The sequence below is a fragment of the Oncorhynchus clarkii genome, chromosome 16, assembly GCF_045791955.1.
Source record: "Oncorhynchus clarkii lewisi isolate Uvic-CL-2024 chromosome 16, UVic_Ocla_1.0, whole genome shotgun sequence".
In the NCBI taxonomy this organism is placed as follows: Eukaryota; Metazoa; Chordata; class Actinopteri; order Salmoniformes; family Salmonidae; genus Oncorhynchus; species Oncorhynchus clarkii.
This window is the reverse complement of record NC_092162.1, coordinates 48,926,557-48,941,556: the sequence shown is the minus strand read 5'-3', so window position 1 is coordinate 48,941,556 and position 15,000 is coordinate 48,926,557. Positions and strand designations below refer to the sequence as shown.

General features: G+C 45.8%; 1 protein-coding gene across 2 annotated transcripts in view; it reads right to left on the bottom strand.

Moving 5' to 3' along the window:
• The window catches only part of LOC139368642 (plexin-A1-like), a 304,007-nt gene that overhangs the window by 208,483 nt on the left and 80,524 nt on the right, over window positions 1-15,000 (bottom strand). For both annotated transcript variants that reach the window (XM_071107765.1, XM_071107766.1), the window contains exon 3: window positions 8,705-8,887. In XM_071107765.1, the coding sequence (XP_070963866.1) occupies window positions 8,705-8,887 (183 nt within the window). The remainder of the gene's footprint in view (window positions 1-8,704; window positions 8,888-15,000) is intronic.

Genomic DNA, 15,000 nt, shown 5'->3' with positions numbered 1-15,000 from the left:
AGAGCTTCTGTGAAGAATAGACAGATGGGGCAGACAGACAGAGCTTCTGTGAAGAATAGACAGATGGGGTAGACAAACAGAGCTTCTGTGAAGAATAGACAGACAGGGTAGACAAACAGAGCTTCTGTGAAGAATAGACAGATGGGGTAGACAAACAGAGCTTCTGTGAAGAATAGACAGACAGGGTAGACAAACAGAGCTTCTGTGAAGAATAGACAGATGGGGCAGACAGACAGAGCTTCTGTGAAGAATAGACAGATGGGACAGACAGACAGAGCTTCTGTGAAGAATAGACAGATGGGGAAGACAGACAGAGCTTCTGTGAAGAATAGACAGACAGGGTAGACAAACAGAGCTTCTGTGAAGAATAGACAGATGGGGCAGACAGACAGAGCTTCTGTGAAGAATAGACAGATGGGGCAGACACACAGAGCTTCTGTGAAGAATAGACAGATGGGACAGACAGACAGAGCTTCTGTGAAGAATAGACAGATGGGGTAGACAAACAGAGCTTCTGTGAAGAATAGACAGACAGGGTAGACAAACAGAGCTTCTGTGAAGAATAGACAGATGGGGTAGACAAACAGAGCTTCTGTGAAGAATAGACAGACAGGGTAGACAAACAGAGCTTCTGTGAAGAATAGACAGATGGGGCAGACAGACAGAGCTTCTGTGAAGAATAGACAGATGGGACAGACAGACAGAGCTTCTGTGAAGAATAGACAGATGGGGAAGACAGACAGAGCTTCTGTGAAGAATAGACAGACAGGGTAGACAAACAGAGCTTCTGTGAAGAATAGACAGATGGGGCAGACAGACAGAGCTTCTGTGAAGAATAGACAGATGGGGCAGACAAACAGAGCTTCTGTGAAGAATAGACAGATGGGACAGACAGACAGAGCTTCTGTGAAGAATAGACAGATGGGGTAGACAAACAGAGCTTCTGTGAAGAATAGACAGACAGGGTAGACAAACAGAGCTTCTGTGAAGAATAGACAGATGGGGCAGACAGACAGAGCTTCTGTGAAGAATAGACAGACGGGGTAGACAAACAGAGCTTCTGTGAAGAATAGACAGATGGGGCAGACAGACAGAGCTTCTGTGAAGAATAGACAGATGGGACAGACAGACAGAGCTTCTGTGAAGAATAGACAGACAGGGTAGACAAACAGAGCTTCTGTGAAGAATAGACAGACGGGGTAGACAAACAGAGCTTCTGTGAAGAATAGACAGATGGGGAAGACAGACAGAGCTTCTGTGAAGAATAGACAGATGGGACAGACAGACAGAGCTTCTGTGAAGAATAGACAGATGGGGCAGACAGACAGAGCTTCTGTGAAGAATAGACAGATGGGGCAGACAAACAGAGCTTCTGTGAAGAATAGACAGACAGGGTAGACAAACAGAGCTTCTGTGAAGAATAGACAGATGGGGCAGACAGACAGAGCTTCTGTGAAGAATAGACAGATGGGACAGACAGACAGAGCTTCTGTGAAGAATAGACAGATGGGGTAGACAAACAGAGCTTCTGTGAAGAATAGACAGACAGGGTAGACAAACAGAGCTTCTGTGAAGAATAGACAGATGGGGTAGACAGACAGAGCTTCTGTGAAGAATAGACAGACAGGGTAGACAAACAGAGCTTCTGTGAAGAATAGACAGATGGGGCAGACAGACAGAGCTTCTGTGAAGAATAGACAGATGGGACAGACAGACAGAGCTTCTGTGAAGAATAGACAGACAGGGTAGACAAACAGAGCTTCTGTGAAGAATAGACAGACGGGGTAGACAAACAGAGCTTCTGTGAAGAATAGACAGATGGGGAAGACAGACAGAGCTTCTGTGAAGAATAGACAGATGGGACAGACAGACAGAGCTTCTGTGAAGAATAGACAGACAGGGCAGACAGACAGAGCTTCTGTGAAGAATAGACAGACGGGGCAGACATACAGGGCTTCTGTGAAGAATAGACAGATTAGGGCAGACAGACAGAGCTTCTGTAAAGAATAGACAGATGGGGCAGACAGACAGAGCTTCTGTGAAGAATAGACAAATGGGGCAGACAGAGCTTCTGCGAAGATAGACAGGCAGACAGACAGAGCTTCTGTGAAGAATAGACAGACGGGGTAGACAAACAGAGCTTCTGTGAAGAATAGACAGATGGGGCAGACAGACCGAGCTTCTGTGAAGAATAGACAGATGGGGCAGACAGACAGAGCTTCTGTGAAGAATAGACAGATGGGGCAGACAGACAGGGCTTCTGTGAAGAATAGACAGATGGGGCAGACAGACAGAGCTTCTGTGAAGAATAGACAGATGGGGCAGACAGACAGGGCTTCTGTGAAGAATAGACAGACGGGGTAGACAAACAGAGCTTCTGTGAAGAATAGACAGATGGGGCAGACAGACAGAGCTTCTGTGAAGAATAGAAAGATGGGGACAGACAGACAGAGCTTCTGTGAAGAATAGACAGATTGGGCATACAGACAGGGCTTCTGTGAAGAATAGACAGATGGGGGAGACAGACAGAGCTTCTGCGAAGAATAGACAGATTGGGCATACAGACAGGGCTTCTGTGAAGAATAGACAGATGGGGCAGACAGACAGAGCTTCTGTAAAGAATAGACAGATGGGGCAGACAGACAGAGCTTCTGTGAAGAATAGACAAATGGGGCAGACAGAGCTTCTGCGAAGACTAGACAGACAGGCAGACAGACAGAGCTTCTGTGAAGAATAGACAGATGAGGCAGACAGACAGGGCTTCTGTGAAGAATAGACAGATGGGGCAGACAGACAGAGCTTCTGTGAAGAATAGACAGGAGGGGCAGACAGACAGTGCTGTGAAGAATAGACAGGAGGGGCAGACAGACAGTGCTGTGAAGAATAGACAGATGGGGCAGATGAGGGGAACAGTTGATGGGGGCTTTAGCTGCAGCTGCTGTCTTCTCGTCCTCTGGAACTTGACACACACACACACACACACACACACACACACACACACACACACACACACACACACACACACACACACACACACACACACACACACACACACACACACACACACACACACACACACACTCACACACACACACTCACACTCACACAGTTGTCTGTAGTTTGGAGGGTGATGTCAGGGGGGTAAAGTTGTGTGGGGTTAGTTAACCCTTCCTGAAGCAGCAGCTGTGCATGGCATCAGGTGGGCACTGCCCTCACATAAAGAGGCCACAGCTGCAACAACACGGTCAGGGGTAGGGCACAGACTGTCCCGTACACTGGCATTCTGGCACACACACTAACATGTACCGCCATGCCAGGGATTAGCCAGTGTGTACAACAGACAACTTGATGTTGGCCAACGGCACCTGACATTGGACATCACTGCAGTATGGAGTCCAGAGAAAATGTTCTTCCAGCATCTCAACCATCAGCGGCCATCTTGCTTATGAAAATGTCATTTTCCAGTACGGCTAACTCATTTCACCATCTAGCTCTGCAATCACACCCAGAATCTCTGAAGATTTACCCAGAACTGCTCAAGGACACATGAACTCAACATGTAAAGTGTTAGTCTCATGTCTCATGAGCTGAAATAAAATATCCCAGAAATGTTCCATACACACAAAAAACGTATTTCTCTCAAATGTTGCGCACAAATTTGTTTACATCCCTGTTAGTGAGAATTTCTACTTTGCCAAGATAATCTATCCACCTGACAGGTGTGGCATATCAAGAAGCTGATTAAACAGCGTGATAATTACACAGGTGCACCTTGTGCTGGGTACAATTAAAGGCCACTCTAAAATGTGCAGTTTTGTCAGACAACCCAATGCCACAGATGTCTCAAGTTTTCAGGGAGTGTGCAAGTGGCATGCTGACTGCAAGAATGTCCACCAGAGCTGTCGCCAGAGAACTTAATGTTCTCTACCATAAGCCGCCACCAAAAATAGTTTTAGAGAATTTGGCAGTAAGTCCAACCGGCCTCACAACCGCAGACCACGTGTAACCATGTATAAACAATCAAGTTGTAGAAACATCTCAAGGATGATCAATGGAAAGTCTCATAGCAAAGAGTCTGAATACTTATGTAAATTAGGTATTTTGTTTTTTTATTTTTAATACATTTCTAAAAAAAACTGTTTTAATTTAGCCATTATGGGGTATTGTGTGTAGATTCATGACTTTTTTATTTAATTTAATCCATTTTAAAATAAGGCTGTAACGTAACTAAATGTGGAAAAAGTGAAGGGGTCTGAATACTTTCCGAATGCACTGTATATCAAGTAATACCCCAACCTCACAGAGTACTGTAGCTGTATAGCATCCAGAACCCCCACCACACCACCGTGCCCCCCCCCCCCCCCCCCCCCCCCCCGGAGTGCAAACACTTGTAGTCTTCTGATTCAGTTCACTCTGCAAGCACGTTATGAAGGCATGACCATTCTACTCTTCCCTTGTTGAGTAGATATAGACAGGACTATATATAGAGTTATGTAGAGCAGTGGTGGTGGTGGAAGAAGAGTGGGGGAGAGAGAGGGACAGTAGGCCCATGCTTCACATTCCTACACACACACACACACACACACACACACACACACACACACACACACACACACACACACACACACACACACACACACACACACAGAGAGAGAGATACAGAGAGACATGCTATTCCAACAGGGAATTCTCTGGAGGACAGTAGCCGTGGGCAACAAGCCCACCACAGAGGAGGAGTTCAAGGTGACGAGCTACAGAGAACGAGGGAGGGGGTAGAGGAGGGAGTAGAGGGAGAGAATGCTACAGATTTGAATTCTCAAGCCACTTTCACCCCTTGGTGGTAATATCATAGGCAGATGATATAATAGCCTCTTGAACAGCCTCTCATACAGTGAGCCAGCCAGTCAAACTAGCCCAGTAGCTACACACTGCCTGGTGCTCATCCTACTGGGAATCAGGGAGAGAAGAGAGAATCAATCTCTTCTCCTAGCTCTATCATCACAACTCCTCTCCTCTCCATCATGTGAAAGTGATATCCTCCCCGATACACCAGATTAACATTGAGACAACGTCTGGCAGCCAGAGTGAACGCTCCTCACCATTAGTCTCCTAGCTGACATTTACACACGCTGTCGTACAGTCATCACTGGAGCCAATACGCCGACTACATCATCCCCGTTTCCAAATGCTATAGCGTTAATTAGGATTTACATGGTCAATTACCTTAGATATCATGTGTCTTCATTAGTCTGGCTTCCCAGTGACAGTAAAGCCCCAGATGCAGACATGACATTAGCATCAGCGCTACGTCAATAAAGGTCTGGTCACTGGGGAGCCTGTGTCCTGTCTGTCCACGTAGGACGGTCCCTGGCTAACCTTGCTGTGGCTCTCCCTCCATTCATCCCTCTATCTCTCTATCCTGACCCAAGCCAGGTACCTGTGGAGGAGGAGAAGTAGTGTTCACTGGCTCGTGCATATAACCCAGTCCAGGGAGGGAGAGAGAAGGAAGACACTGAACCTTGCTCCATAATTTATGACTTGTTAATTGGAAGTCTCTGCATGTCTCACTGCCTCAAGATTAGCTGTGCCACTGAGAAAGAACAGGGCTTAATCAAATCAAATCAGGCTCAGCCACACGCCCCTCAGCCCGTCGGCACGGTAACAAGGCCAGCGCCCTATGCAGATTGGCCCATCCGTTCGGTACTGACTTGGGTAGGAGGGAGGTTTTAGAGGCCCAGCAGGTCAACAACACATATGGAATCATCCCACGCATCCCTTAGATCTCCCTCTCAGAGAAAATGTTATTTATTTTTTATTTCCCTCTCGCTCTTTTGTTTTTGGCGGTGGGAATGGTTCAAAGGGCTGAGAGAGGCTATTTAGCAGGAGCTGTGAGGCCTGAGGGGTGCTTCTCAGGTTGGAAATAGAAGTCGTCTGAGAGAGCTTTCCAGGTTTTATGGAGATGTGGGTGTTCCTCTCCTGTGTGTGTTTGAAGCAGCTGCAGCTGTTCTGAAGCTGAGGAATCCTATTAAATGGCAGACAGTGACCCAGTGATCCCAGCTCTTCTGGCTGATACTACAGAGAGAGATCACCACACTAGCAACACAGTATGAGCACATTCTACATCCCCCACAAACATTCAGATAGACACACACATGCATCTGCAAACACTCCAGCATGGGTGCCAACAGAGCTTGTGTGTGGAGGCTTTACCCAGGCACACACACGTCATCTGGAGTGTGCCTCCCCCCTCCCAACAACTAGACTAGCTGCATTTGAAGTCCACCCGCCCGCTGCCTCCCCGCGCCTGCTAAGATTTACGCCTGTGATTATATATTCATATAGATGAATCAATAAGGGCCTTGCAGCCACATCAACGGAGGCACAGGGCGAATTACACCCATAGACTGCTGCTTTCCATTTCATTAGGGCACGGTGCACAGTTTAACTCACAATAAATATAGCAATAAAACAAAACTGCTAGCAACGATCGGGGGCCCTCCACACACTCTCCTCTCTCCAGTCTCCAGACAGAAGCAGTGCTCTGCTCCTGCCCGCCTCAGATGTCCCTGACCGTCAAGCCACCGTCAACACTACACTCACCAGCCAAACAAACAGATCAACAAACAAAACCAAATCAGGAGAAAATGACAAAGATGCGGCCGCATGGAATTAGGACTGCCATTTATACACGGACATGGACAGAGAGGAGAGGCGGTTTGTGATGGCACGGTGGGAAGCGGTGAGACTGTGATGAGAGGGTCTCCTGAAGAGGAGGAGGGGGGGGGTCATGGGGGAGAACGAGAGACTACAGGAGGGCCTGGTTGTGCTCTGTGGTGATGACGTTGCTTCCCCAGCTCCAGCCAGCCGTCTCTGCTCCTATATCTACAGCCCTGCATCGATCTATGTGTGAGGACACCAGCAGCCTGCGCCCCACCGCCCAGCGCTCGGCCTCCACACAGGAAGAGTCGGTAGAAGAGGGGAAATGGGATTCCGATCATGGGAGGGATATCTTCCTTCTGAGATATGCTGATCCATCCCAGCCCCAGCCTCCACATCCCCCTCCAGCATCCTGCCTGCAGACGGACACCAACAGCACCGCTCCAAACCACCCCCTACCTCAGGGGTCAGAACCAAGGACTATGGGACTGGGTTTCAGCCGACTTGGCAAAACAGGAGAGACTCAGTGTGTGCACATGTGTGTGTCCTGCACCTAGACCAGCGTGCATGAGTGCCTGAATAATGGTTCAGTGTAAATCAGTGTGTATGCAGGTGCGCATTCTGGTGTGTATGAATATGTGGTTGATTCCATGTTTCTCTATGATCCGCCACATAAAATGACCTACAAATAATTGCATACATTCAACAAAGATACTGTACAATCTACTCACCCTCAGCTTTCGATAGAGATTCTGACTAAAGCTCTAACCCAAACCCAAGGCCCTTCTTAGACTGTAGTCAGTGTTAACAGTCTGAAACCATCTGAGAGCCGTCCCACCTAACCCTGCTTTCCTCCCCTGTTCTCCTCTCCTCCCCTGTTCTCCCCTCTCCTCCCCTGTTCTCCCCTCTCCTCCCCTGTTCTCCCCTCTCCTCCCCTGTTCTCCCCTCTCCTCCCCTGTTCCCTTTTTCTCCCCTGTTCTCCCCTCTCCTCCCCTGTTCTCCCCTCTCCTCCCCTGTTCCCTTTTTCTCCCCTGTTCTCCCCTCTCCTCCCCTCCCCTGTTCTCCCCTCTCCTCCCCTGTTCCCGTTTTCTCCCCTGTTCTTCCCTGCTCCCCTGCTCTCCCCTCTCCTCCCCTGTTCTCCCCTCTCCTCCCCTGTTCACTTTTTCTCCCCTGTTCTCCCCTCTCCTCCCCTGTTCTCCCCTCTCCTCCCCTGTTCCCTTTTTCTCCCCTGTTCTTCCCTGCTCCCCTGCTCTTCCCCTCTCCTCCCCTCTCTTCCCCTGTTCTCCTCTCCTCCCCTCCCCCCTCCTCCCTTCTCCTCCACTGTTCCCCTTTTCTCTCTGTTCTCCTCCCCCCTCCCCCCTCCTCCCTTCTCCTCCACTGTTCCCCTTTTCTCCCTGTTCTCCTCCCCCCCTCCTCCCTTCTCCTCCACTGTTCCCCTTTTCTCCCTGTTCTCCTCCCCCCTCCCCCCCGCCCTTCTCGTCCACTGTTCACCTAATCTCCCCTGTTCTCCCCTCCTCTCTCCTCCCCCCCGCCTTTCTCCTCCACTGTTCCCCTTTTCTCCCTGTTCTCCTCCCCCCTCCCCCCGCCCTTCTCGTCCACTGTTCCCCTTTTCTCCCCTGTTCTCCCCTCCTCTCTCCTCCCCCCCGCCCTTCTCCTCCACTGTTCCCCTTTTCTCCCCTGTTCTCCCCTCCTCTCTCCTCCCCCCCGCCCTTCTCGTCCACTGTTCCCCTTTTCTCCCATGTTCTCCCCTCTCCTCCCCTGTTCCCCTGCTCTTCCCCTCTCCTCCCCTCTTCTCCCCTGATCCCTTTTCTCCCCTGTTCTCCAGAGCTCAGTGAACAGCACCAGAGAAGGCACAGAAATGGCTCACAGCACGACAGCCCCGGTGATGGGCAAACCCGCTACTCCAGTCATCTCAATCCCCCACTCAGCACAGAGGAGTCAGCAATGAGACAGAGCCTTTAGATTCATCCTCATAGCCAGAGGTGAGTAACATTCAGACACACACACACACACACACACACACACACTGAGTCCACCATCATCCTACCTTCTTAATGCGTCCGCTGCGTGTGCCGGTAAAGGCCACGGTGTGGCCGTGGTATTCGTAGGCCGCCACCGAGGTCATGCCATCGTCCTTGTCCACGAACAGAGGCAGACCCTCGATGGTGCTGGTTCCTCCCAGGGGCTGGTTGAAGTCCTGCCCACAGAAGTTATCATCTATCTGAAGCGGCTGCGAGAAAGAGAGAGAGAGATATTTATGTTTATTTATTTTCCCTTTTGTACTTGTACGTCATTACAACACTGTATATAGACATAATATGACATTTGAAATGTCTTTATTCTTTTGGAACTTTTGTGAGTGTCATGTTTACTGTTCATTTGTATTGATTATTTCACTTTTGTTTATTATCTAGTTCACTTGCTTTGGCAATGTAAACATATGTTTCCCATGTCAATAAAGCCCCTTAAATTCAAAAATAGAAATTGAGAGAGAGAGGAAGAGAGAGAGACCACTGTGACTGACCCAAAGTTAAGGAAAGCCTTGACTATGTACAGACTCAGTGAACATAGCCTTGCTATTGAGAAAGGCCGCCGTTGGCAGACCTGGCTCTCAAGAGAAGACAGGCTATGTGCTCACTGCCCACAAAATGAGGTGGAAACTGAGCTGCACTTCCTAAACCTCCTGCCAAATGCCCATATCTATTGGGTGAACTACCACAATGTGCCATCAAAGCAGCAAGATATGTGACCTGTTGCCACAAGAAAAGGGAAACCAGTGAAGCACAAACACCATTGTAAATACAACCTATATTTATGCTTATTTATTTTCCCTTTTGTACTTGAACTATTTGAGAGAGAGACAGCAGCGTACACATAACAGCAGCATACACACACTCCCACTGCACAACAAAAACGTGGTTGAATCAACATCGTTTCCACGTCATTTAAAAAAATAAACCGTTATGACGTTAAATCAACGCGGGGAAAAGTGATCCGCGTAAAGGGATCTATTTTTCACCCAACTTTTAACCGAAATCCAATGACGTGGTGCCATTTGTCTTGATTTCACTCAACCAAATGTTGAACTGACATCTGTTCTCAGTGGGCTGTCACTGTGTGATAAGCGTGTGTGTAACAGGTCCCAGGAGGTATCTTTCATACGCACTGACATATGTAACCAGGATTAGTGACCTCTAACACATCACACATCACTAATTAACTGGTGCCAGGATCCGCTCGTCTATTTGAAGACATATCGCTTCCATAGTAGACAATCAATCACAGGCAACACACACACTCCGCCAGCCGCTAAGCTCTCTGGGAAGGAAGGAGATGTGCATGTGTTATGAGCTGATGTGACCAGAATGGGGGATGGAACGAAGGAAGGCCGCTGGGTGAATTCTTCAGTCATCTTGTGTCTAAAGACACAAAGTACCCAGCATGCACATTGGTGGATGGAACACATCTTAATGTCTACACAACACAATGTAGAGACTGATGTAATGTAAGAGGGTTGTACAGATAGAATAATTATACTGAGCTTGTGAGAGAAGTCTATTAGTATACTGTAGTTCAGACCAGTACTAGTCTATTAGGTATACTGTAGTTCAGACCAGTACTAGTCTATTAGGTATACTGTAGTACAGACCAGTACTAGTCTATTAGTATACTGTAGTTCAGACCAGTACTAGTCTATTAGGTATACTGTAGTTCAGACTAGTACTATTCTATTAGGTATACTATAGTTCAGACTAGTACTATTATTTTAGATATACTGTAGTTCAGACCAGTACTATTCTATTAGTATACTGTAGTTCAGACCAGTATTATTATATTAGTATACTGTAGTTCAGACCAGTACTATTCTATTAGGTATACTGTAGTTCAGACTAGTACTATTATTTTAGATATACTGTAGTTCAGACCAGTACTATTCTATTAGTATACTGTAGTTCAGACCAGTACTATTATATTAGTATACTGTAGTTCAGACCAGTACTGGTCTATTAGTATACTGTAGTTCAGACCAGTACTATTATATTAGTATACTGTAGTCCAGACCAGTACTCGTCTATTAGTATACTGTAGTTCAGACCAGTACTCGTCTATTAGGTATACTGTAGTTCAGACCAGTACTGGTCTATTAGTATACTGTAGTTCAGACCAGTACTAGTCTATTAGGTATACTGTAGTTCAGACCAGTACTAGTCTATTAGGTATACTGTAGTTCAGACCAATACTATTATATTAGTATACTGTAGTTCAGACCAGTACTATTATATTAGGTATACTATAGTTCAGACCAGTACTAGTCTATTAGGTATACTGTAGTTCAGACCAGTACTGGTCTATTAGGTATACTGTAGTTCAGACCAGTACTATTATATTAGGTATACTATAGTTCAGACCAGTACTAGTCTATTAGGTATACTGTAGTTCAGACCAGTACTGGTCTATTAGGTATACTGTAGTTCAGACCAGTACTATTATATTAGGTATACTATAGTTCAGACCAGTACTAGTCTATTAGGTATACTGTAGTTCAGACCAGTACTGGTCTATTAGGTATACTGTAGTTCAGACCAGTACTATTTTATTAGTATACTGTAGTTCAGGCCAGTACTATTTTATTAGTATACTGTAGTTCAGACCAGTACTGGTCTATTAGGTATTCTGTAGTTCAGACCAGTACTATTTTATTAGTATACTGTAGTTCAGACCAGTACTATTTTATTAGTATACTGTAGTTCAGACCAGTACTATTTTATTAGTATACTGTAGTTCAGACCAGTACTGGTCTATTAGGTATACTGTAGTTCAGACCAGTAATATTATATTAGGTATAGTGTAGTTCAGACCAGTACTGGTCTATTAGGTATACTGTAGTTCAGTCCAGTACTATTTTATTAGTATACTGTAGTTCAGACCAGTACTATTGTATTAGTATACTGTAGTTCAGGCCAGTACTATTTATTAGTATACTGTAGTTCAGACCAGTACTTGGGAAATACGGTACCAGGTTATGGGCATTACAATGGCTTTCATTGAGTCCTGATTTACCCCCCCTTCTCATCCTGGACACCAGACGGGACTCATTAGTAGAGACAAGAGCGCTGGCGAACCCCGCGTCCCCCACACTACTGCCAGCTGACGCCCCTCATATTTCACCCAGCGAGGGGTGCCAGCTCTGCCAAGTCCCAGCCAGGCCCAGCCGTGTACAGCAGAGGTCTTCTGAAAGGACAATGCAGGAGACCATGTCCTTCTCTGACCCCCCCACCATGGAGTTGGGTCTGGAAATAGAGCAGTGGGGGTGGGGAGACTAAACACAGGACATCTGGGGCCAGATAATTACAGGCTGCATCCAGACAGTGTGTGAATTAAATGGGTCTATATGGTGCAGCATCCAGTAGGTTAAAGCTCCCTCCTGCTATCTGAGACTACTGTAATCAGCAAGCAACAAGGTACATACATACCACTTCCAGATGCCTGCTGCAACATCCCTACTGTGTCTAAGTCATATACAACTGGAAATTCTGATTACTACTCAGTAGCTTCAAATCAAAATCAAATCAAATTGTATTGGTCACATACACGTGGTTAGCAGATGTTAATGCGAGTGTGGTGAAATGCTTGTGCTTCTAGTTCCGACAGTGCAGTAATATTTAACAAGTAATCTAAACAATTCCCCAACAACAACCTAATACACACAAATCTAAAGGGGTGAATGAGAATATTTACATATAATATATGGATGAGCGATGGCCGAGCGACATAGGCAAGGCGCAGTAGATGGTATAAAATTCAGTATATACATGTGATATGAGTAATGTAAGATATGTAAACATTATTAAAGTGGCATTGTATAAAGTGACTAATGATCCATTACAATGCCCATCTCAGCAATGTCAGCTAGATAACTTCATGGATGTGTTGGAGGCATGCCTTGCCAGGCCAGGATGTCTAGGTCAAGGCTGGCCTGAGTAGAGAGAGAGAGTTAGAGAGAGAGAGCAGGAATCTGGCAGGGCTGTGAGTTCCCCATGGGTGACAACGACCTCCCCTTGCCCCCTCCCTCGGCCCCCTGCACTGGGAGTGAGATGGATCCGGGAGAGCAACCGGCTGATCCTCCGATCGCAATCAGCGGAAACAGTGTGGCAGCAACCCAGAGCCAGAGGTTCAAACTGGCAATGAGGCATGGCAATCTGAACTGCCCTAGCTCTGCCTCTCTGGCTCCACTCTCACTCTGCTTCCCTCTACTGTTTGTTTGTTTGTTTTTTCGCTTTGTCCTTCCCTCACTCAAATTACACTCCCCTGTGAATGGGAAAGGGATGAATGGAAAAATGTAGTCTATTTGGTGATAGAGAGCGAGAGGGAGAGAGAGAGCATTGGTTTGTAAGTAAGAGCAGGGAGTTGGTAGAATAACTTTTAAATGGAAAACGATCCCACTCACTCAGAGAGTTGGTAAAATGACTTTTAAATAGAAAATGATCCCACCCAGAGTTGGCAGAATGACTTTTAAATGGAAAACGATCCCACTCACTCAGAGAGTTGGCAGAATTACTTTTAAATGGAAAAGGTTCCCACTCAGAGTTGGCAGAATGACTTTTAAATGGAAAACGATCCCACTCAGAGTTGGTAGAATGACTTTTAAATGGAAAGCGATCCCACTCACTTACAGAGTTGGTGGAATGACTTTTAAATGGAAAACGATCCCACTCAGAGTTGGTAGAATGACTTTTAAATGGAAAACGATCCCACTCAGAGTTGGTGGAATGACTTTTAAATGGAAAACGATCCCACTCAGAGTTGGTAGAATGACTTTTAAATGGAAAACGATCCCACTCACTTAGAGAGTTGGTAGAATGACTTTTAAATGGAAAACGATCCCACTCACTTAGAGAGTTGGTAGAATGACTTTTAAATGGAAAACGATCCCACTCACTCAGAGAGTTGGTAGAATGACTTTTAAATGGAAAACGATCCCACTCACTTAGAGAGTTGGTAGAATGACTTTTAAATGGAAAACGATCCCACTCACTCAGAGAGTTGGTAGAATGACTTTTAAATGGAAAACGATCCCACTCACTTAGAGAGTTGGTAGAATGACTTTTAAATGGAAAACGATCCCACTCACTCAGAGAGTTGGTAGAATGACTTTTAAATGGAAAACGATCCCACTCACTTAGAGAGTTGGTAGAATGACTTTTAAATGGAAAACGATCCCACTCACTCAGAGAGTTGGTAGAATGACTTTTAAATGGAAAACGATCCCACTCAGAGTTGGTAGAATGACTTTTAAATGGAAAACGATCCCACTCAGAGTTGGTAGAATGACTTTTAAATGGAAAAGGTTCCCACTCAGAGTTGGCAGAAAACGTTTAAATGGAAAACGATCCCACTCAGAGTTGGCAGAATGACTTTTAAATGGAAAACGATCCCACTCAGAGTTGGCAGAATGACTTTTAAATGGAAAAGGTTCCCACTCAGAGTTGGCAGAATGACTTTTAAATGGAAAACGATCCCACTCAGAGTTGGTAGAATGACTTTTAAATGGAAAACGATCCCACTCACTTAGAGAGTTGGTAAAATGACTTATAAAATGGAAAACGATCCCACTCACTTAGAGAGTTGGTAGAATAACTTTTAAATGGAAAACGATCCCACTCAGAGTTGGCAGAATGACTTTTAAATGGAAAGCGATCCCACTCAGAGTTGGTAAAATGACTTATAAAATGGAAAACGATCCCACTCAGAGTTGGTAGAATGACTTTTAAATGGAAAAGATCCCACTCAGAGTTGGTAGAATGACTTTTAAATGGAAAACGATCCCACTCACTTAGAGAGTTGGTAGAATGACTTTTAAATGGAAAACGATCCCACTCACTTAGAGAGTTGGTAGAATGACTTTTATAAGGTAAACGATCCCACTCAGAGTTGGTAGAATGACTTTTAAATGGAAAACGATCCCACTCACTCAGAGAGTTGGTAGAATGACTTTTAAATGGAAAACGATACCACTCACTTAGAGAGTTGGTAGAATGACTTTTAAATGGAAAACGATCCCACTCACTCAGAGAGTTGGTAGAATGACTTTTAAATGGAAAACGATACCACTCACTTAGAGAGTTGGTAGAATGACTTTTAAATGGAAAACGATCCCACTCACTCAGAGAGTTGGTAGAATGACTTTTAAATGGAAAATGATCCCACTCACTCAGAGAGTTGGCAGAAAACGTTTAAATGGAAAATGATCCCACTCAGAGTTGGCAGAATAACTTTTAAATGGAAAACGATCCCACTCAGAGTTGGTAGAATGACTTTTAAATGGAAAACGATCCCACTCAC